This window comes from Electrona antarctica (assembly GCF_951216825.1).
Source record: "Electrona antarctica genome assembly, chromosome: 22".
Taxonomy (NCBI): Eukaryota; Metazoa; Chordata; class Actinopteri; order Myctophiformes; family Myctophidae; genus Electrona; species Electrona antarctica.
In genome coordinates, this window is record NC_136805.1 from 19,383,424 (window position 1) to 19,405,894 (window position 22,471).

Below are 22,471 nucleotides of genomic sequence, written 5' to 3' on the forward strand. Positions count from 1 at the left end.
AAAGTTCATATTGTATTGTGGACCGTGGACGCCATTTTAGAATAATGCGCATCGCACCTAAACGTGGTGGCTGCTGTATATTCTGTGTACCACCAGAGGGTGCTGGTATGCAGTTTATTAATTCATTTTGGCTACCGTCTTGTATTTCTGTTTCATTTCTATATAAAAAGGATGTTGTAGGTTAAAAGCAAGTTAAAAAGATATTGTATTTGAATTCATTGTAAAGCATTAATGTTAAGACCCAGTTAAAACCACTATACGATCACAAGAATACTGTTACCATTGTAAAAAGACATCTGAATGCATTTAATGTAAAATGTAAAGTAGTATTTAAGATGTTCTGTACTACACAGTCTGACTAGCTATCTGCTGTGACGTCACAACCAGTGGAGGAGCTAACCAAAATATGTTTGTGCTTATGAACCACTCATTTGCAGCTACCTCAGTAAAAGAACCACAACACCCAACCCAGTGCCTCTGTGTGTGTGTTGCATGACGGGACGGGTACACAACCGTTACATTGGTGCCGTGACCCGTGACTTCAATCAAGTCCAGCGAACCGGTGACCGTCCTGTCTGCCGCATCGCTTCATGAAGACATCAGTTCACAGTATTTGTGGGTTCACAGTTGACACGGTAGCATTGCAGTGCAGTGAAAAGTATTGCTGTACACTGTACAGTGTGTCACAGTGACACAGAGAACTTTATGTGCCACACCAGTGTCGTGTCACGGAAGCCACTGATTTGTTTTTGTCATTTTTATTTATTTACCATTTTTCTATTGATGATTTCACACTCCATGGTGGAATACTGTTTTGGATTTTGAACATCCATAATTGTGTCAAACCATTTTGAACCATGTTTAATCAGAGTAACCACTTTCGGTTTGGCACACCCATTAGTGTTAGTAGAGGCAGGGGTATGCGTGCTCCTATTCCTTTTTCTGTTGATAGTCCTACTCCAGGTGGTGTTATGCCCTCATTAGAGGCAGTTACCAGTGTCAGGGTCCGTAATGCAGCTGACCGTCACACCAGCACACCTACACCTCAGGTCACATCTACGCCACATCCTACTAGTAACAGTTCTGAGTGTGTAAATGACCAGATGAGGACTGTTATCCAGGAGATAGGACGTCAGTTAGCTGATAGCATCATGTCGCACATACAGCCTCACAACACAGTGGCTCCCAGTTCTACAGCCACACAAAATGTAGCGAGCACATTGAGTCAGTCCAGTCATGTGTCAGATTTATCTCAGGTCCAGGTTGTCACACAGAGAAAGGTTAAAGAACCGCCATGTTTTGTAGGCAATGACTCAGTCACAGTGCATGACTGGGAAGATCAGATGAGAACATTCATAAAGAAGAGTAATGTTAGGGTTGCAGAGCAGGCTGAGGAAATTATTATGCATTTGAGGGGAAAGGCTAAGGATGTAGTTAGGTTTGGAATTAGAAACAGCAACATTGACATTACTGCTCACCCTGACATGATTTATGTTCTCCTCAGAAAGCACTTCAGTTCTACTAAGTACTCTGCTGTCCCTTTAGCTGACTTTTACTCGACTTTGCCCAAAGACCAGGAAGACCCCTATGACTACTGGCTGAGACTAAACAGAGCAGCTGACCTCGCCACTGACTGCCTGAGAGAGCAGGGCAAAACACTTGACAACCCTGAAGTGGAGGTGACTCGCATGTTTATTAGGAACTGTCCCTGCAAGGACCTAGCCCTGACTTTCAGATCCAAAACTATCGAGAGGTGGTCAGCGTGTGAAGTCCTGGAGGTGCTGAACGAGTATCACGCTGAAATGGGCTGCAAAGCAACTTCCCCAGTGCATCCTGTGAAGAAGGTGGACATTGCCGTGCACAGAGCAGAGGTGAGCCATAGCCCAGTCCCTGCCCACAGCAGTCAGGAGCCACCTCAGGCACAGAGCCCACAGTATGTCCCCCTAGCAGAGGTGATGTCTATGTTGGAGAAGGTTCTGCTGCGTGGAGCGTCTGACCAGTCACAAGTGCGGAGGCGAGCTCCGCCCAGGCGACCTACAGACAGTGCAGACAGGATTGACGGTTTCACTGACAAGCCGTGCATTATCTGCAAGAACGACGATCACAGTGCTTTCTCTCATTGCCGAGAAAATAGGCTCTGTTTCAAGTGCCATGCTCCAGGCCATTCACGCAACGATTGTCCAGCAAGAAGGGCTGTCCCGGAGCAGCAGGGAAACTGACTAGTCTGCGCATAGGGGAGGACAGTGCAGATGAACCCAATGAGCCTCCCACCAGTGATGAGACACCCGACATGCAAGATAGAGAGTCCCTCTATGAGTTGTACAGCAGTACATTGCCCCCGTCCAAGAAGCTGATCTTTCAGGGATCCCAGAGAATAGCGGAGACTGACAGCCTGTTCTACACACCTGTGTCTGTGAAGGATGGCCCCACTCTCAAAGCGCTGTTAGACAGCGGGTCGATGGCCTGTACAATAAGTGAGTCCTCTGTTGAGTCCCTGCTACAGCAATGCCCTGACATGATAGGAGACACAGCTGATGGTTATGTCATTATAGGCTGCGGTGGACACCGTGTTTCCCCCAAAGACATGTATGACCTTGATGTCACAGTTTACGGATGCAGGATGATCATTCCGTCGATGGTTGTCCCAGGCCAGACAGAACAGATGATTCTTGGCAGCAACGCCATCAAGCACATTCTAACCCAACTAAAGAGCACTGACGGCTACTGGAAACTAGTTTCCTCGCCCAACAATGGTCAGACTGATGACCACTGCCAATTCCTGTCACTGATTTCCAACACGGAGCGATGGAGAGGTGATTGCATTCCGGATAAGGTGGGGACAGTGAAAGTCAAGAGTTGTGTGACACTGAAACCACGGAGTGAGCACCTTGTCTGGGGCAAGTTACCTGAGTCAGCAGTGATGTCGGCAGGAAGTACAGTGATCGTTGAGCCAACGCAGTCTAAAGCCAGACCCAAGCAGATCCTTGTTGGGAGAGTTGTCACTCCTCTTTGGGGAGATCGATGGGTGCCTGTTAAAATCATCAACCCTACAGACCGAGCTGTGGTGCTGAGAAGGAACGCCAAGATAGCAGATGTTTCTCCCTGTATTGCAGTTGAAGACCTACCAAAAGCAGACGAGGTCAAGTGTAATGTGCAGAGTGTGCAGAGCGAAGACGTGCAGCCGAGGTCAGAAGAGGACATGGTGCGTGCGCTGAAGGCTCTGGGTCTGCAAGACATTGACCTGAAGTCGTGTGAAGTGTCGCTGCAGTGGAAGGACAAGCTCCTTAACATGATCGAGCAGTACGAGTCAATCTTCTCCCGACACAAAATGGACTGTGGAGAGGCTAAGGAGTTTGTGCATCGCATCCACCTTGTCGACGACAAGCCGTTCCGTCTACCCTACAGACGCATACCACCGAGCCAGTATGAGAAACTGAGGACGACTCTGAATGACATGGAAGAGAGAGGCATTATTCAGAAGTCGAACAGCGAGTATGCATCTGCACTCGTTCTGGTATGGAAACCAAATGGGGACCTCAGAGTCTGCACTGACTTCAGATGGCTTAACGCAAGAACTGTGAAGGATGCCTACCCACTGCCGCATCAAGCTGATGCTCTAGCCGCACTCGGTGGAAACGCTTTCTTCTCCACGATGGACCTGACATCAGGCTTTTATAATGTCCCTATGCACCCTGACGACAAGAAGTATACAGCGTTCTCATCGCCCTTTGGACTTCATGAATACAACCGTCTCCCTCAAGGTCTATGTAACAGTCCAGCTACGTTCATGAGGATGATGATGTCCATATTTGGTGATGAGAATTTCACAAGTCTGTTGTGCTACCTAGATGATTTAATGGTGTTTGCTCCTACAGAAGAAGCTGCACTCCGACGCCTGCAGATGGTGTTCGCCCGCCTCAAGGAGCACAACCTTAAACTCGCACCCAAGAAGTGCTTCTTCCTCAGAAGGACCGTGAAGTTTCTTGGGCATGTCATCAGTGAAGATGGTGTTCGGACAAACCCTGAGAAAGTGCGAGCCATAAATGACGTCCAAGTCACCGACCTCATGGAGTCCGATGGGAGAACACCTTGCCCTAGTAAAATCAGATCGTTTCTAGGCATGGTGATGTACTATCAAAGTTTCATCGAAGCATGTTCTGCGAAGGCAAAACCGCTGTTCAAGCTCACAGCTGAACCTGGTGCTCAGCACAAGCACAAGAGAGGTCGCAAACCTGTGAAGAAAGGAGGTCAGGTGAAGCTGACGCCTGCTGATTGGACAGACGCGTGCCAGAACGCTTTCGAGACACTGAAACACGACCTCATGACAAGTGTCACTCTAGCCCACCCAGATTTCAATGCCCCTTTCATTCTAGCCGTCGACGCGTCCTTCGATGGGATTGGAGCTGTCCTGTCGCAACTGCCGCCTGGTGGAAAAGTAGCCAGACCAGTCGCCTTTGCGAGTAGAACCCTCTCACGCTCCCAGCTGAACTACCCTGCACACCGGCTTGAATTTCTTGCCTTGAAATGGGCAGTATGTGACAAGTTCAGCCATTGGTTGAAAGGCAGACACTTCACCACATGGACTGACAATAACCCCTTGACATACATTCTGACCAAACCCAGACTTGATGCGTGTGAACAGCGATGGGTGGCGAAGCTCGCTGCATACGACTTTGACTTGAAGTACATCCCCGGCCCAAAGAACATCGTAGCCGACGCCTTGAGCCGTGAGCCGTTTGTCCAGTCGTGTGTGGGTCATCGCCTTGTGAATGAGCATTATGCCTCGCTGTTGGACCAGGTCAACGGTGTGAACGACAGACTCGTGCAAGACGTCTTCAGAGTGTCCAACAACTGTCAGGCTGTTGTGGACGGCGGTGGTGAAGCATCGACCGAGCCTGTGCAGGAGGCAGTTCCACCGTTCACGAGAGGCTCAGTCGCTTCAGAGGACGTCGCTGCCATCCTCAATGCTCAGTCCACCGGAGGTGTGAGTCATGTGATGGGAACCGGTGCTAGCCCCAATCTTCTGCAGAAGGAAGACCAGTCCACTGCACTCCCACAGAGCCAGCTTGTCAGTCAGCAGGAGGCTGATAGCACAATAAGCAGAGCCATGTACTTTGTGCAGAGACACAGGAGACCTACCAAGCGTGAGAGAGCTGTTGAGTCACAAAGCGTGATTAAGTTGCTGAAGCATTGGAGTAGACTCACCATACAGAATGGCATGCTGTACAAGACAAAGAAAGACCCCCACATGAACAAGAAGATCTTCCAGTTCATAGTGCCTGACTCGTTGAAGCAGAAAGTCCTCCATGGTCTCCATGACACAGCGGGTCACCAAGGCCAACACCGTACCTTGTCTCTGGTGAGGCAAAGGTTCTTCTGGAATGGCATGGAACGTGACGTTGTAAACTATGTTCGCTCCTGTCAGCGCTGCATAGTAGGGAAGACGCCTGAGCCACACAGCCGTGCGCCACTCAAGAACATAGTCACCTCTGAGCCTATGGAGTTAGTCTGCATAGACTTTTGGACCGCTGAGCAAGGGAACAAGTCTGTCGATGTTCTAGTTGTGACCGATCATTTCTCCAAAATGGCACACGCCTTCCCGTGCAGGAATCAGACCGCCAAGCAAGTCGCTCGTCGTCTCTGGAATGACTTCTTTCTCATTTATGGTTTTCCTCGTCGTCTCCATTCGGACCAGGGAGCCAACTTTGAGAGCAAGCTGATTAAGGAGCTTCTAGAGATGGCCGGGGTACAGAAATCCCATACGACTCCGTATCACCCCATGGGAAATGGTATCACAGAGCGATTTAACAGGACGCTGGGAGGTATGATCAGATCCCTTCCCCCTCAGCCCAAGGCAAGGTGGCCACAAATGCTGCAGCTGCTCACCTTCTGCTACAACTGCACGGAGCATGAGACGACAGGATTCGCACCATTCTACCTTGTGTTTGGAAGGATCCCTCGTCTCCCTGTCGACGTCATGTTTCAGCATGCTCTCACCAATGATGCTGTTGTCAGTCACTCGGACTTTGTGTCCCACCTGAAGAAAGACCTACGTGAGGCTGCTCAGATTGTGCAGAGGAACAGTCTCAAGGAACAGACTCGCCATGCCAACCTGTACAACCGCAGAGCCAAGGGCTCACCTCTCGTTGTTGGAGACAGAGTGCTGATTGCCAACAGAGGTGTGCCAGGGAAGCGCAAGGTTGCAGACAAGTGGGAGTCAACTCCTTATGAGGTCATATCAGTCAAGCCTGATATCAACGTCTACAGAGTCAAGGATACCCTGACAGGCAGAGAGAGAGTCGTCCACAGGAATCTGTTGCTCTCTGTTAGCTTCTTGCCCTGTGAGAGAGATGAGGACGTTGGATCTGCGCACTCAGTAAGTGATGCTGCTGCACATGGAAGTGATCTATGCCCTGATGTACCTGATGTGATGGAAGACAGTGATGTACGTACAGTCAACTGGCTGATGCAGGCCGATAGTGATGGAGTCCATTCAGAAGAGGACGAAGACTCACTTGACCAGGGATCTGATGTTTCCCAGTTCGGCTCTCTCACAGTCGACACATCCAGTCAAGCCGGTCACCAAGCCCCTGACCAAGATGTTGCCCACTCGACAGTCAACAGTGTGGAAGACCCACCACACTGCCCTGAAGACATGTTCCCCACAGACACGGACGTGGCCCCTTCCGACACTGTCCGTTCAGACATGTCCCTTCCTGATGATGTCCCCACAGACTTAGCCCCTCCTGTTGACAATCCCCCTGACATTGAATCCCCAGACACCGACGCCCCTGAGACAGCCATTCCAGGTAGTGACTGTTCAGCCACTTACGTTCCAGGCAACCTACCTCAGGCAGTTTACACAAGGCCTAGCCGTCGTGTTCTCAGGGATCGTGGGTCCATCAGGCCCCCCAATCGTCTAATCTGTGAGATGAATAACCAAGCAGTAGATGAGGATTCTGTGTCCACAGTATCAGTTAGTTCCCTAGTTCAGTTCTTTACACATGCATTTTCAATTTGAGTAACAGGGTTATGAGACTATTGACCACAGAAGTGTTTAGTTAGTACACTTTAAGCTGCAGGAACAGTGTTTACAATTCAGAGGTGTAATTGGCATCTTTGAGTCTGTGTTTAGTTAGGAGTTTGATCGCCTTCTTTCTTTACATACTCCTTTGGGGAGAGTTTTTTAACTGACATATACACATTTGTTCCTGTAGTGATGCACAGTTTTTTTTTGTTTTTTTACCTCAGTATACGCACTTTTTGGTTTTGTTTGTTTTGTGTCAAGAGTTGCACTTCCTATATTTAGCAGAATTTCAGAGGGGTGTATGTAACGGGTAGAAGAAATACTCTGTTTATTGTAGTGAAATTCCTGCTAATATATGTCTATAGTTTATCCTCCTGTGTGAGTGGTTGTTTGGTGCCCCCTACTGGTAGCCTATAAATGTGACCGGAAACGGAAATTCCCCACAGTCTGACTAGCTATCTGCTGTGGTGAGTGTGAATTGTCCGGTGCTCCTCTGAAAAAGTATTATAAAGTACACAAAAGCTAACGTGAGATTTGCTGTATGATACACAGTCATGTAACAACTTTGAAGATGCTATCCCAGTGTATTTTCGCTTTGTGTTTGTTGCTCACGTTGGTTGTACTATTTATTTTGATACTGAAGACAATGTTATCTTTCCTATAGACGTCACAACCAGTGGAGGAGCTAACCAAAATATGTTTGTGCTTATGAACCACTCATTTGCAGGTAAATGTTGTTGCACTATGTTTTGTATTAAGTCAGAGATGTTTACAAGTTCAAAGTTCATATTGTATTGTGGACCGTGGACGCCATTTTAGAATAATGCGCATCGCACCTAAACGTGGTGGCTGCTGTATATTCTGTGTACCACCAGAGGGTGCTGGTATGCAGTTTATTAATTCATTTTGGCTACCGTCTTGTATTTCTGTTTCATTTCTATATAAAAAGGATGTTGTAGGTTAAAAGCAAGTTAAAAAGATATTGTATTTGAATTCATTGTAAAGCATTAATGTTAAGACCCAGTTAAAACCACTATACGATCACAAGAATACTGTTACCATTGTAAAAAGACATCTGAATGCATTTAATGTAAAATGTAAAGTAGTATTTAAGATGTTCTGTACTACACAGTCTGACTAGCTATCTGCTGTGACGTCACAACCAGTGGAGGAGCTAACCAAAATATGTTTGTGCTTATGAACCACTCATTTGCAGCTACCTCAGTAAAAGAACCACAACACCCAACCCAGTGCCTCTGTGTGTGTGTTGCATGACGGGACGGGTACACAACCGTTACATTAATTACTGCCCAAGGTTCCATAAACTTAGCTGCATCGTTACCAATCAGGAGTCCAATATCTGCATCAATATATGGTAACTTGACCTCTTTTAGGTAGCTCCATTCTTGCACGTCAACCTGAGTGGGAATTTGCTTCATGGTTACAGGAATTTATTTTTGAGTGTAGAGTGGTGGCAGTTTTAGGAAATCATTTCCTTCAAGACTTGACAGTTCCAGTCCATTGATTCTGTTGATACTTATGACCTTTTCTTGTCCTAGGGTTCGAAGTAGGATTCGAGTTGGTGTTGCTTTGGCATTCAGTTGCTTCCTTAAAGCCTCTGTACAAAAGGTTCCAGTGCTTCCTGGATCAAGGAAAGCATACGTTTTGAGAATTTGGTTGGAGTTAGTTAATTTAACTTGCACAGGGACAATTGATAACTTTTGCTGGTCACCAGCCCCGGTATGGATGGGCCTCTCCATGGTGACCAACGCACTGCTTACTGACATGCTATCAGTGCTCGCTTGATCTTTAACAGAGTCTTTCTTAAATTCAATGTGCAACACAGAAGGATGCTTTTTTGTGCACATTTTACAAGTTAGTCTTTTCGTACAAGATTTACTCATGTGGCCTTGAGTTACACATCCGAAACATAGGCCATTGGCTTTAAAGAATTCGACTTTCTCTTTGTGCATCTTTTTGTCAAAGTCTTTGCACAGATCTGTGCTGTGGTTGCCTTTACAAAAGAAACACGATTTCTGTGAGGTGGATGTAGAGTTGCGTGACTTTGATTCTGGGGATTCTGTTACTGTGGCAAAACTGCTTTTATAGCTGCTCTTATTGTGTGATGAAATGGGAATTGATTTCAAGTTTGGTTTCTTGTCTTTCTGTTTTGTATCTTGTATTTCTCCAAAGAGTGGATCTACAGCAATGTTTGCTTGTCTTTCAATGAAGTTGACGAGTTGTGGAAACTTGGCTCTTCTGTGTGTGCGTTCATGATAGTCATATGCCACGGTTCTCCACCTCTCTCTGTGCCTGAATGGTAGCTTTGATAAGACAGATTTCAGGTGTGTAGGATTGTTCATGTCTTGTAGAATTTCGTTATTGCTCATAGCATTACAGCATGTTCTTAAGAAGAGTGAGAATTTGTGTAGGGCTTTGCTATCCTCTGAACGGATTACATCCCAATTCAGAATTTTTTCCTGATAGGCAGCAGCAATAAGCACCTCATTTCCAAAGTGTTTGCATAGCAGACGTTTTGCCTTTACATAGCCTCTTGTGGAATCCATGTGGAGGCTCCTCACAATTGCCTTTGGTTGCCCATCGGTGAACTGTTCTAGGAAGAGAAGTCTATCTCTGTCATTGCTTGTCTTGCTTTCTATACAGTGTTCAAATGTTCTAATGAAAGAAATGTAGCTCAAAGGGTCACCTCTAAAGACAGGAATTTCCCTAGATGGCAAGAGTGAGAACCTCTGTTCTTGAATTAACATTTCCGTGATTTCATTTTGTTTTCTCATGATTTCTACCATGCCTACACCTGCTTGGACATTAACCCGAGCACCATCTTGCAAGTCAATGTTTGGGTTAGGCTGCGGGGGTTGTTGGTGAGAAACAGGCAAGCGTGACCTTGAACGCTGCTGAGACATTTGTCTCTGTGGCTGCCGTGATTGGCCACTAGGGGCATGCTGAGACCTTTGTCTCTGTGGTGGATGTGAAGCAGCTCCTTCCTCTTCATCATATTCACCACCGTCATCATCATCATCATCCTCTTCACCATCATCATCATCCTCATCATCAACATCATCTTCCTCTTCATCATCCAATCTATAATAATTATCAACCTTCTGGTTGTCTACTGGTAAGGATTGCATTGAGGCAAAATATTCATTGATGTGGATTAATGGGTTAATTGATTTGGTGTCTACATATTTACTGATATCTAATGCTTTCAATTTGGCATCAGCGGCTGCAAGTTCAACTTCTAATTCAAAGGCTTCTCTTTTGGCTTTGAGCTGTGCCTCCTGTAATTCAAATGATTGCCTTTGCTTAAGAGCAGCAGCACGTGCAACTAGGGCTGCCCTTTCAGCCTCTGCCTCCCTCAATGCAGAGGAGCTTGTAACTGTTTTCTTTCTGCTTATCATGCCAATTGAAACATTATCGATTGATTTTGATTTCACACTAATTGCTTGTGTCACTTGAACTGTCACTTCTGGTGGCACTTGACTCACGCCTGGTGGCATTTGTGCCATAGTAGCAGGGGCATTATTCATCCATGATATGACATTGTCATGAAATTGACCTATACTTTGAAATTTAGGCTTATACCACTGCTCATGATCCTCCAAGGCCTCTTCTTCTGATAATAAATGCTGTACCGAATTATGAAGTGATTTGAATTCATTTGTTTTAGTACTGAATTCATTGTACTCTTGTTTAACTAATGCAATGTTTTTGTAATCAACCATAAGTGCTTGTAACACATTTTGTTTGTTTGTGAGCTGACCAAGTTTGTTTTTTCTTGCATTGCATTGTTTTGCATAATTAGCTTCAAGTGCCTTTTGTGTGGGCTTAACTTGTCTTTTCCCTTCAGTTGCGGGTGCACTTTTATCAATAGTATGAACAACATCCTCAGGCGCTGTCACCGCAGCAGCTTCGGACAGGCCTAATTCATCCACTTCATTTGCAGACATTATTAACGTGACGTCCGTATTTAGAATACAACAGCAGCGCTTATTTTCCAGATCCAAACTTATAGCGTTGCACAAAGCTTGCTTAATAGCGACATCAATTCATTCCAATCCACATTAAATGTCGCGCTCTCATTCATCCGCTCATTCCATTAGCTTCAATAGCGTGACACATCCAGTATCCTTAGATCCTTCCAATCCATCCAATTTCAATACTTGTGTCCGTATCAGAGTAGATTTCAACTTGAATGTAGGGCCAATATGCCTTTCTTGTTACACCAGAGATATACGGTTTAACGTGCTCACATTTTGGGACTTGGGCGTCTTGTTGTTTACTCACATGTTTGGTTGTTTGTCGATGGTGATTAATGATGGCTAGCCTGGTATCCAGCCTGCTTCGCTACGTTCGGCGGATTTTTTTTTCTCTCTTCGCTTATCAGTCTGGAAAGCCTCCCATTGGGAGGTTTTGCAGAACTACACTAGAACTACATATGTTACGTAGTCAACGTCGTTGCTGATTGGATGTTGTTCCAACGAATGAGAGTAGCGTTAGGCAACCTACGTCATCAGCCAGCGCCACCCTCCATGCTTTTCCATTGCAGTAGCTGCGCTTTGCTATGACGTCTCACTGGTGCTTTGTCCCGCCCCGCACCACAGACCAATCAGAAGCCACGTTAGGTTTCGAAGCTTTTGGCATGTCCCGCCTCCCTTGGAGATAGGAGGCTTTCCAGACTGATAAGCGAAGAGAGAAAAAAAAATCCGCCGAACGTAGCGAAGCAGGCTGGATACCAGGCTAAATGATGGCTGCAACAGGTTGATATTATAGCAGGAGTTTGTGTTGTGAGTGTAATGGGTTTCAAAATTAAAACGGAGAAAACAAAACAAGAACAGGCTCCAGACATAAACTAAACAAAGGGTCTCAAAACAGGCGCAGGGTTCAATAAACAAATAATAAAGTAGGCTATTTTTCTCTTTCTATCTTTCCTTTCTTTCTTTCTTTCTTAAACTGCGCTGTATTGTGCGAGCTGCGAGCCGTGAGCTGTTGAAATCTGTATCTCTACTGGCGTCTTTCCACCTACAGCTGTGGGCCTTTGGCTTAATTAAAGGGAACCATGGTGCCATTTTCTAAGGCAACCAGTGGGGGCGCCATTTAGTCACAAATATGTGAAATCAACTAGATGGCTCCTACAAGTCTCAACCAGAGCAAAAAAAACAAAACAAGTTCTGTGTTAGTTGTGGGGTGCTTGTTTCAATTGGAGCATTGTGTGAAAGGCTGCATCTATGCCATGCAGCACGCTGGGCACAATATGCTGTAGAGTGCATTGCTGAAATTTGGCGGAAGTAGCGGGATTTTGGCAGAAGTACCGCTCAAGGAAATTACGTTGATGTTTTACAAATCTGTTTACATTCTCCGTGAACGAAACAAGTGTTGTGATTGGTCAAACAAATATCGTATCCGGGGGAGATACATCTGACGGATGTTCCGGACCGACACTTCCGGCTATGCACTCTCTGTGTTAAGGATGACGTAACGTCGAACTACCGTTACGTCATTCTCCCTTCTTTATAAGGCTACACCCAGCCAAGATCTCTTTGTCAGAAAATAAACATACAAACGTAACTCAACTTGGTTCAAACCCTTAACTAGTCAATACAGACCAGACTTTGTCAGACTCCCACCTTCGACCTAAGAGGCCTTCAAACCAAAACCTTAACAGTATTTTCTGACCACCTCAGGTTGAAGCCGAGTCCTCATGGACACTAGGAAACCCAAGGACCGTAGAGTCAAGCACGAAGCACTTATCCCGTCTAATTCCAACGACGAGGGATCCACTTCTGTTATGATGCACGACGCACCTATCCTACCTTCTTCCAAAGAGACACCCACTTCAGTTATGCAGACCAACCCGCCATCCTCCTCCAAACAGAGGGAGACTGACCCCACTTTCACACAACTAGTGATACAACTTGCTGCTAGCCAGCAACAAATTGCTTCTAGCCAGCAGAGACAAGAAGTTCTCTTGACTAACTTTCTTGCTGGCAATCGGCCCCTTAGGCACCGTTCCCTTAAGAACAGACACCTTCGGAATCGAACCCTCAGGCAAGATGCCCCCTCCCCCACCAACCACCAACCCACCCTCCCTCTCTCCCTCCAAGCCGAAGCTGCCCAGGGGTCCACTGGAGAAGGCCTCCTGGATATATCTCTTGAGGACGACCCCTGCTGTTTGGTCGACATGAACGTTGAGAATCGTGCCGCACCTCCACTCCAGCGTTTCCGGCCCCCGTCTTTTCCTAAACCGCTTTTTAATGGCACTTCCGGGGCCTGTGGCCGATACATTAACATGTTGAAGCTGTTTTTCGCCTCTGGCGACGGTGAGCCTACCAACGAGGAACGCATTGGCTACTTTGTCTCAGGTCTTTCCGACAGAGCGGAGGAGCTGGCTTTTACTCTCCTCGATAAAACGCCGGCGATCTCTTACTGGGACCTGTCTGCCAACCTCCAGAAGACTTTCGACCCGCAGCTCAGTTCTGCTGATGCCGAAGGGACACGGGGTCTCTACTTGGAGCAAGGGAACCGGACCGTTTCTGAATTCGCGATTGAATTCCGCCTGGTCAATGCAGCAGCCGACCACGCTGAGAGCACTTTGATCAGTTGCTTCACCAGCGGCCTCGATAAGCCCATTAGGGAGTTTGTTGTCCTCCAATCTCGGTTCACCCGCCTAGACACCTTGATTAACGCGGCCTCCGACTATGATAATCGACGCCGTGCGGCACATGCTGATTCACGTAGCCTGGCCTCTCGGTTCTCTCCCTCACCCACTATGCTCCCCACCCATTATGCTCCCTCACCCACTATGCTCCCCACCCATTATGCTCCCTCACCCACTATGCTCCCCACCCATTATGCTCCCCCTCAATCCACCGCGGAGTGGCTTTTGCCCCCCCCCTCTTCCCAGCCTTCGTCTGCTTCTTCTCTTCCCCCCGGGCCGAGCTTCCGATCTGGTGCTCGCGCTCCCCTCTCCCCTGAAGAGAAGGGGCGTCGTCTCAAAGCTGGGACATGCCTCTACTGCGACTCCAAAGACCACCTGGTAGGATCTTGCCACCTCCTACAGAAGAATACGATGACTCAGAGTCCCACTGCCAAACTTGCTTTCCTCCTTGTCGAAGAAACGACAACGGCTGGTGTGTCTACTTTGGTCCACACCCCTCTCGAAGCGTCCGTCTGTTGGGAGAATCAGCACACCACTGTCCCGCTCCTTTTTGACTGCGGTGCTCACGGCAATTTCCTCCCTCAATCGGCTGTTGATATACTTGGGGTACCGACTAGAACCCTCCCGACTGTTTGCCGATTTTTATGCGCAAACGGCACGTTCTTGCTCTGCCATCGCGAGACGCTTCCGGTGGAGGTGATCCTCTCCGGTAACCACCGTGAGTACCTTCGATTTTTGGTTCCTGAGAAGGACTGCCCCTTGCCGTTAACCCTAGGTCTCCCGTGGCTTAACCTCCACCAGCCATCGCTTCAGTACACAGGGCAGGGCTCCAGAATATCTTCCTGGAACCCTGCTTGCCATGCCACCTGCCTCAGTTCTGCCTTTTCGCCACCATCGTCGGACTCCTCTGTGGCCCCACACCCGGAGCCCGTCGACCTACCCCCACACCGAGACTACGACACTCCTACCGGTCTCCCCTCGGAGCCCCAGGCAGCGGGCGACTCCACTCCCATCTCTACCGCCGACACGGATCCTGAACCCCCCACCTCCCTCATGGATCCATGCCCTGCGACTGTCACGGACCCCTCCTTACCACTTTCCCCATCAACGGCTGCTACTCGTACCTTCCTCCCCCTGACGCCCAACATTTCTCCCCCGCCCATTTCCCCACCTATTGACCCCGATGCTCACACATGGAGGTTGGACACTCACGGGATACGAAGGCTACTGGCCGTCCGCCGGAGGAACCGCGACCTGCAGTACCTGGTTGAATTGCTGGACGGGAATCCCGCTAAGCCCCTTTGGATCCCCTGTACTGCGATTCCTCCTCACTTCATCAGAGAATTTGACAAGACCCAGTCCACTACCCCCATGATGACGCGCGGACACGTCCGTCGAGGGGGAGGTACTGTTAAGGATGACGTAACGTCGAAACCCCCATGAAGGATGACGTAACGTCGAAACCCCCATGAACCCCCATGAAGACGCGCGGACACGTCCGTCGAGGGGGAGATACTGTTAAGGATGACGTAACGTCGAACTACCGTTACGTCATTCTCCCTTCTTTATAAGGCTACACCCAGCCAAGATCTCTTTGTCAGAAAATAAACATACAAACGTAACTCAACTTGGTTCAAACCCTTAACTAGTCAATACAGACCAGACTTTGTCAGACTCCCACCTTCGACCTAAGAGGCCTTCAAACCAAAACCTTAACACTCTGCCTGGTCCGAGGCTAAAACACAGCAACAGCTCACAGAACAAGAGTAGTGCAGCAACAAGGAAAATACAAAACAGAGCACAACAAAGAATCTTGGTATAACTCTGAACAACGGTCTGGACGATGGAGAATGAAATCGGCAGTGATTTCAAAATAAAAGAGCATAATTGGTTTATATGTGATGGATCTGGTAGATCTGCTACTTTGGTATTTTGTGGACTGGTGTCAATATGTTTCCTTTTGGCCCAGACCGTGTTCATCTTGCCCTTTGACCATCGGTTTTATCATCAGCCTACTGCCTGTTTACTCTGGGGTGTTCTCCTTATCCTATTATGTCATGTCACCCTCCACAGGCCTAATCATCTCAGACCTATATTATCCGTTATATTATTATATCATATTATATTATGGGTTGCCTGACGCCAAGTTAAGATTTACTGTCTGCCTGTAGCCACAAAAGTTAGCTGGCATATTGAGAGGTCTATTTGGATAAACACTGCATGTATTTGACCTTGATGCCTAGTGAGAAAAGAGATAGCTGCTCAGGGAGCATTTCTCTCTGTAAAGAGTTCACAGCTAGCCGGGAAGAATTGTTATCTTCAGATTGCCATAGCAACGCCAGCCTCAGTGCTTTCCCGGTCTATGCCTTCCATGACGGAATTAAGGGAGCTGTCCCAATATCAGTCTCATCAGCCATGTGCTGGTCCAATGAGCAGTGCCAGCGTGGCATAGTGGAAATTAACTGAGTAGTCCGCCAATGAAATGTGTATCAACAATTGTCTTCTACAGTATTAATGCCTTTGAAATGAATTGTTCGTCAGAGAGAGAACCCTGTGCAGTTTGTCGCACAGGGTGAGAGTTTTTTGTAATTTGGCTGTGTGTGGATCTGTCCTGTCTCTCTGATCTGAAAATGAATAGACATTAATCATATACTGCTGACTGGACAATCCTTCTTCCTGGTGGTTTCATCTTTTAATTGGGTACAAGGTATTTTTCTAAAAGAGTATTTCCTGCTTAAAGTAATCCTGTTAAAGTGTACTCTTTGAGTACTTTCTCAGAAGTATTTTTTTATAGTTATAGCCCTGTGTAGCTCAGTAATTCAGTATCATACAGTCCTTTTCTATCCTTGGTGAAACATTAATTGTCCCTTCTGCATTTTTTATGCAACTAAATGGTTTTATCTTAATTATAAATCCATCAATATGGAAAATAGAAGATACATGGAATCTATATCTTTACTCATACACTACAGTTTCGCATTTTCAGCCCAGGGTTAATTCAAACCTACTTTGGTTTAGGGCTAACATTTTTCAATGGTCTCCATCAACATAACCTCATGACCTCTATGTCCATTCATTCAATTAATTGTCAGTAATCCACAGTTAACCCCCCTAACAATGTAGTCATTTAAGCTCAGCTCCACCACAGTGAGTGCATTAGAATATTATAATTGTTGTCTGTCCGGCATAAGCACTGTTTTTTTTTTCTTTCACTTTCACTTTATTTACACTCAAGCCTCCCCAAGCACGCCACGGCACACACGCACGCACACACACACACACACACACACACACACACACACACACACACACACACACACACACACACACGCACACACACACACAGTCCTCTCACTTGAATTGCCAAGTCTGTAACCCAAGTCCAACTCAACCCCACTCCTGGTTCACTGAATCTGACTGGGTGGCCCAGGCTACACGTATATGGATATTTTGCAAAACGCACATTTCTTTGTGCGTTAGGGCCTTTCAGCCACACGCAAACGGCGTTTTCGGCCACTCAAACGGAGGTTTTTGGAAACGGATAAATAAGTGAAGATTTTTTTTTGAAGTTGAGATTTTACTCGTGCTATATTCAGATAATCTTCAACCGATTGTTATAATTCGAAGTGGTATATATTCCGTGAAGTTTATATTTTCATTGGGTGTACAAGTCATGTTTTTAAGCGCATCGTGGCGTTTTGACCTTTCTAGCGATGAAAAAGGCGCATCGTGGCGTTTTGACCTTTCTAGAAATAAAAAAAGCGCATCGTGGCGTTTTGACCTTTCTAGCGATGAAAAAAGCGCATCGTGGCGTTTTGACCTTTCTAGCGATGAAAAAAGCGCATCATGGCGTTTTGACCTTTCTAGCGATTTGACCTTTCTAGCGTTTTGACCTTTCTAGAGATTTTTGACCTTTCTAGCGTTTTGACCTTTCTAGCGATGAAGAAAGCGCATCGTGGCGTTTTGACCTTTCTAGCGATGAAAAAAGCGCATCGTGGCGTTTTGACCTTTCTAGCGATTTTTGACCTTTCTAGCGTTTTGACCTTTGACATTTTGACCTTTTGACCTTTCTAGAGATTTTTGACCTTTCTAGCGTTTTGACCTTTCTAGCGATGAAAAAAGCGCATCGTGGCGTTTTGACCTTTCTAGCGTTGAAAAAAGCGCATCGTGGCGTTTTGACCTTTCTAGCGATTTTTGACCTTTCTAGCGTTTTGAACTTTGACCTTTTGACCTTTTGACCTTTCTAGAGATTTTTGACCTTTCTAGCGTTTTGACCTTTCTAGCGATGAAAAAAGCGCATCGTGGCGTTTTGACCTTTCTAGCGATGAAAAAAGCGCATCGTGGCGTTTTGACCATTTCTAGCGAGGAAAAACGCGCACCGTCGCGTTTTGGCATTTCTAGCGATGAAAAACGTGCATCGTCACGTTTTGGCATTTCTAGCGATGAAAGACGCGCATCGTCGCGTTTTGGCATTTCTAGCGATGAAAAACGCGCAATTAGTTAGAAATAACGAACTAATTGCGGACCGCTACAGATAAACTGTGGATATTAACCTACCAATAAGGACCCAGGCCAAATGCCATTGCGCAGTAGCCTACACCACAAGTCTATGCGTGGTGTGTCCATAGCCGCATGTGAAACTATATCGTGCTGTATTTTGCTCTCCATTTCATGGTCATGGTCATGCGACGAGAGAGGTGTGAATGGAATCGCATCGTGCGTGCGGCGCGCATATATGGCACATCTCTCTCATGTTTAGGTAATTAAGGGCGCACCATTGACTGCATGTGACGTGCCTACATGCTGACAATGTGCGCGTGAACTTGTATTAGCCTACATTATAACGTGACATTTATTATACAGCTCGAAAATATAGCCACTCTACAATCTCACAACTGGTTGTGGACACTTCTATAGCTATTATTTTCTGTGCAGGACTTGCCAAATCGCCAGAGCAATGGTAAAGTGTCTATCATTTTTAAATTATATGGAGAGAAAAGTCGAGAGTCGGGATCTGGAGATTTACGCACATAGTGTGACATGCTGACAGACAATGAAAGAAACATGTTCCACTTCCACTCACAATTTAGGTGGCTTTTAAAATGCGATACTTATTCCTGTGTGTGTGTGTGTGTGTGTGTGTGTGTGTGTGTGTGTGTGTGTGTGTGTGTGTGTGTGTGTGTGTGTGTGTGTGTGTGTGTGTGTGTGTGTGTGTGTGTGTGTGTGTGTTTTCTCTTATCGATCTCTGTCTGTCACAGAAAGAGATAAGTTGGTGTTAGTAATTGCATATGTCAATAAGGAGTGTTACCTACATCCATTACATCAATTCCTCAGAGACAAATATCGCTTATTAATTGTCTCTGCCAGGGTCGTATGGCCTCAGGCTAGCAAACTCGGTATACACTTTTAAATGACTCCCTAAACCAACTAATATAGACCTCAGAGTCATGACCTCATTTAAAATGTAACTTATCTTCACTAGATTCTTGTGTATTTTTATTTTGTTTATGTTAAGTGTTATGGGAAAAGGTCCTGTATAGATAAACACTATTATTTAATTGTTTATTTGTTTGTTTATTTATTACATGGGCATGGGAAAGTCTTGCCGTTAAAAGAGGACGTGGTTGTGGTGGCAGATGCTGATATACATCAATGCAGAGGCGCACTAGCTAGAGGCGCACTGTGCTCGAGTTGATTCACTGCAACATCAGTGTACTTGTCTTTATGCTATTGTACTTCAGCACTTTACATTTGAAACACCTGCACAAGTAGACTGCAGTAGAGTGTCTGTGTCTGTTCCAACTTAGATTACGTCTGATAAGAGGAATTGCATAACATTGAGTAGAGTTAAGAGGAGTCTCACCTCAATTCCAATTACCAATTCAGGGGTAGGCTACAGTAATCTAAGCTAGGTGTAATGTTAGAGTCCACAGAAGACATATAAATATAAAATAAATGCTTAAACATGTAGCTAGGTGTAATGTTTGAGTCCCCAGAAGACATGTAAATATGAAATAAATGTTTAAACATGTAGCTAGGTGTGATGTTAGAGTCCACAGAAGTGAACCTTTCAAGCCTGTTTTCTGAACTCGCTGTTTCTCTGCAAGACATTACACTATAAGCCATATCTGGTTGGTCAAACTGAACAACCAATATGTCAATTTGAAGCTATGATTCCCTGCTTTCACATGGCATGAGAAAAATTACATTAATGATTCAATGGCACAAATTATGCTGATCTACGCCAAACAGATCTATGCAAAAACGTTGTCCTGTCCGTGTGTGTGTGTGTGTGTGTGTGTGTGTGTACGCGCGTACCTGGGGGAACAGGACTCTCCAGAATTTGCTCCAGTCTCGTTCTGAGTCGATGGATTCAGAGTCTTCTTCTATGGTTCCCTGTTCGTCGTAGATCGCCCTCTGCTGGGAGTCTGACAGTACTGCATACACCTTACCCAGGGTCTGTGCACGCGCACACACACACGCACGCACGCACACGCGCATGCACACGCACGCACGCACACACACACACACGTTTGAATTACAATAGCTGTGAGGACAACACCACTTAACTGCCAAGCTTAACTGCCCCCGTGCGTGCGTTTAATTTAGGTCCAGTCCTATTTTAAAAAACTTTTCTCGCGCGTTTAGGGTAAACGCGCGAGAAAAGTCTGGTGTAGCTTGGCCGTTAGGATACAGATTTTAATTGAATGCCAAGTTTTTGTAATTTAGGATATAGGGGGGGGGGGGGGGGGGCTGTACACATGGTTAAATCAAATCAAATCAAACTTTATTTCTAGAGCACATTTACAAAGACCAGAAAGGTCAACTAAAGTGCTGGACACAATCATGGAACAAGCATACAATCAACACAAACAGCATAGTAAAACAACATCAAAACAACACAAATATTACACAGGTTAATTAGGTCAAACATCATTCAAAGCCAGGGAGAAGAGATGGGTTTTAAGTAAAGACTTAAAGGCCTCTAAGGAGCGGGCAGACTTAATATGTAGGGGCAGACAGTTCCAGAGTTTGGGGCCGGCCACTGAAAAAGCCTGGTCGCCTCTGGACCTGTAGTTGGACCTGTAGTTAGCTGTGTTGCTTTCAATGAATGAAAGGCGATTGGCGGGGATTTTAGAGAAAAGCGATTGGCCAGGATTTTAGAGAAAGGCGATTGGCCAGGATTTTAGAGAAAGGCGATTGGCCAGGATTTTAGAGAAAGGCGATTGGCCAGGATTTTGGAGAAAGGCGATTCGCGAGGATTTTAGAGAAAGGCGATTCGCGAGGATTTTGGAGAAAGGCGTTTTGCGAGGATTTTGGAGAAAGGCGATTCGCGAGGATTTTGGAGAAAGGCGATTCGCGAGGATTTTAAAGAAAGGCGATTCGCGAGGATTTTGGAGAAAGGCGATTCGCAAGGATTTTGGAGAAAGGCGATTCGCGAGGATTTTGGAGAAAGGCGATTCGCGAGGATTTTAGAGAAAGGCGATTCGCGAGGATTTTGGAGAAAGGCTATTCACGAGGATCTTATATAATGAAAGAGTTTCCTTGTGACCAAACTCTTTCATTATATAAGAATGAATCCTATCCTATGCTTGATACATTGTTTTTGAGGTTACATTATTCAAGCCCACCTGATTCATCTGATTTTGCTTGCTGCATTTGCAGGTTGATGTGTGCATGTCCTAAGAAAGCCAATTAAAAGCTAGATGTGGCTATATGTTGAGCACAATAACTTATGAGAATGTACAATATGATACATCCTGCATGTATTCATCTGCACCCACGTCAACACATAATACAGAATACTCATATAAGTCAGAATCATGAGATCAAATGCCTTGTCAGTGTTTCTATGTATTTCTTTCAAAGGGTTCAGAAATATAGCATTTTGGCCCATAATCAATAAACACGAAGATGCACATCTTTTTCTTTTTTATTAAAGTTGAATATTAAATCTATGTTACTTTTTTCCAACAGATTTTTCTTTCCTGCTTGCTGCATATGCAGACTGATGTTGACATATCCAGGGAAAGCCAATTAAAAACTAGCCTGTGGCTACAGTAGGTTGTGCACAATGAAATCCCATAACTTGACACATCCATTCTTCTGCATCAAATCATAGAAGTGTTATCATTTAGCGGCACTCGGTGCCGCGCTATGAGCTTGTAGATCTGCTATTTTTCAACAGCTAAAGTATAACATAATGCTAGAAACACCAAAAGGGGTTCCCGCCCTGAATGAGATAAAATAGACAATTTTTTTCAACCTTTTTTCAATATTTTTTCAACATTTCTTTCGTGATTTTTTCACAATTTTTTTCAAAAATAGCAGACCTACAAGCTCGTAGCGCGGCACTCGGTGCCGCGCTATGAGCTTGTAGATCTGCTATTTTTCAACAGCCAAAGTATAACATAATGCTAGAAACACCAAAAGGGGTTCCCCACAATAACAATCGTAGAAGAACGTGGAAAAACAGGTGGTATTGTTGAATTAGCTCAAACCGTGACCTCGTTATGCGCCCTTTCACATTAAGCAAGTCGTGCTGAACGTACACACATATGGCATACCACTTTCCTGCATATTTTAGCATTGGGGGAGTGTCTATATGTTAATCTGCTATTATCAAGCGAAGACCATAACATCGGGGCAGCAGCATTACGCATGGCGCACGGTAGGTAGGTGGCATTTCAACTCATTCCTTCATGAAATAAAATAAAATAAACTTTATTTTACAGCTGTTTTTCCATATAAACAAATAAAGAGCGTGT

At 45.7% G+C, this 22,471-nt stretch overlaps 1 protein-coding gene across 1 annotated transcript in view; it reads right to left on the bottom strand.

Annotated features, from left to right (window-relative positions):
* eme1 (essential meiotic structure-specific endonuclease 1) overlaps nt 1-22,471 on the bottom strand; it is an 81,429-nt gene that overhangs the window by 16,298 nt on the left and 42,660 nt on the right. Inside the window, exon 9 of the mRNA XM_079493495.1 lies at nt 20,022-20,162. Coding sequence (XP_079349621.1) covers nt 20,022-20,162 — 141 coding nt within the window. The remainder of the gene's footprint in view (nt 1-20,021; nt 20,163-22,471) is intronic.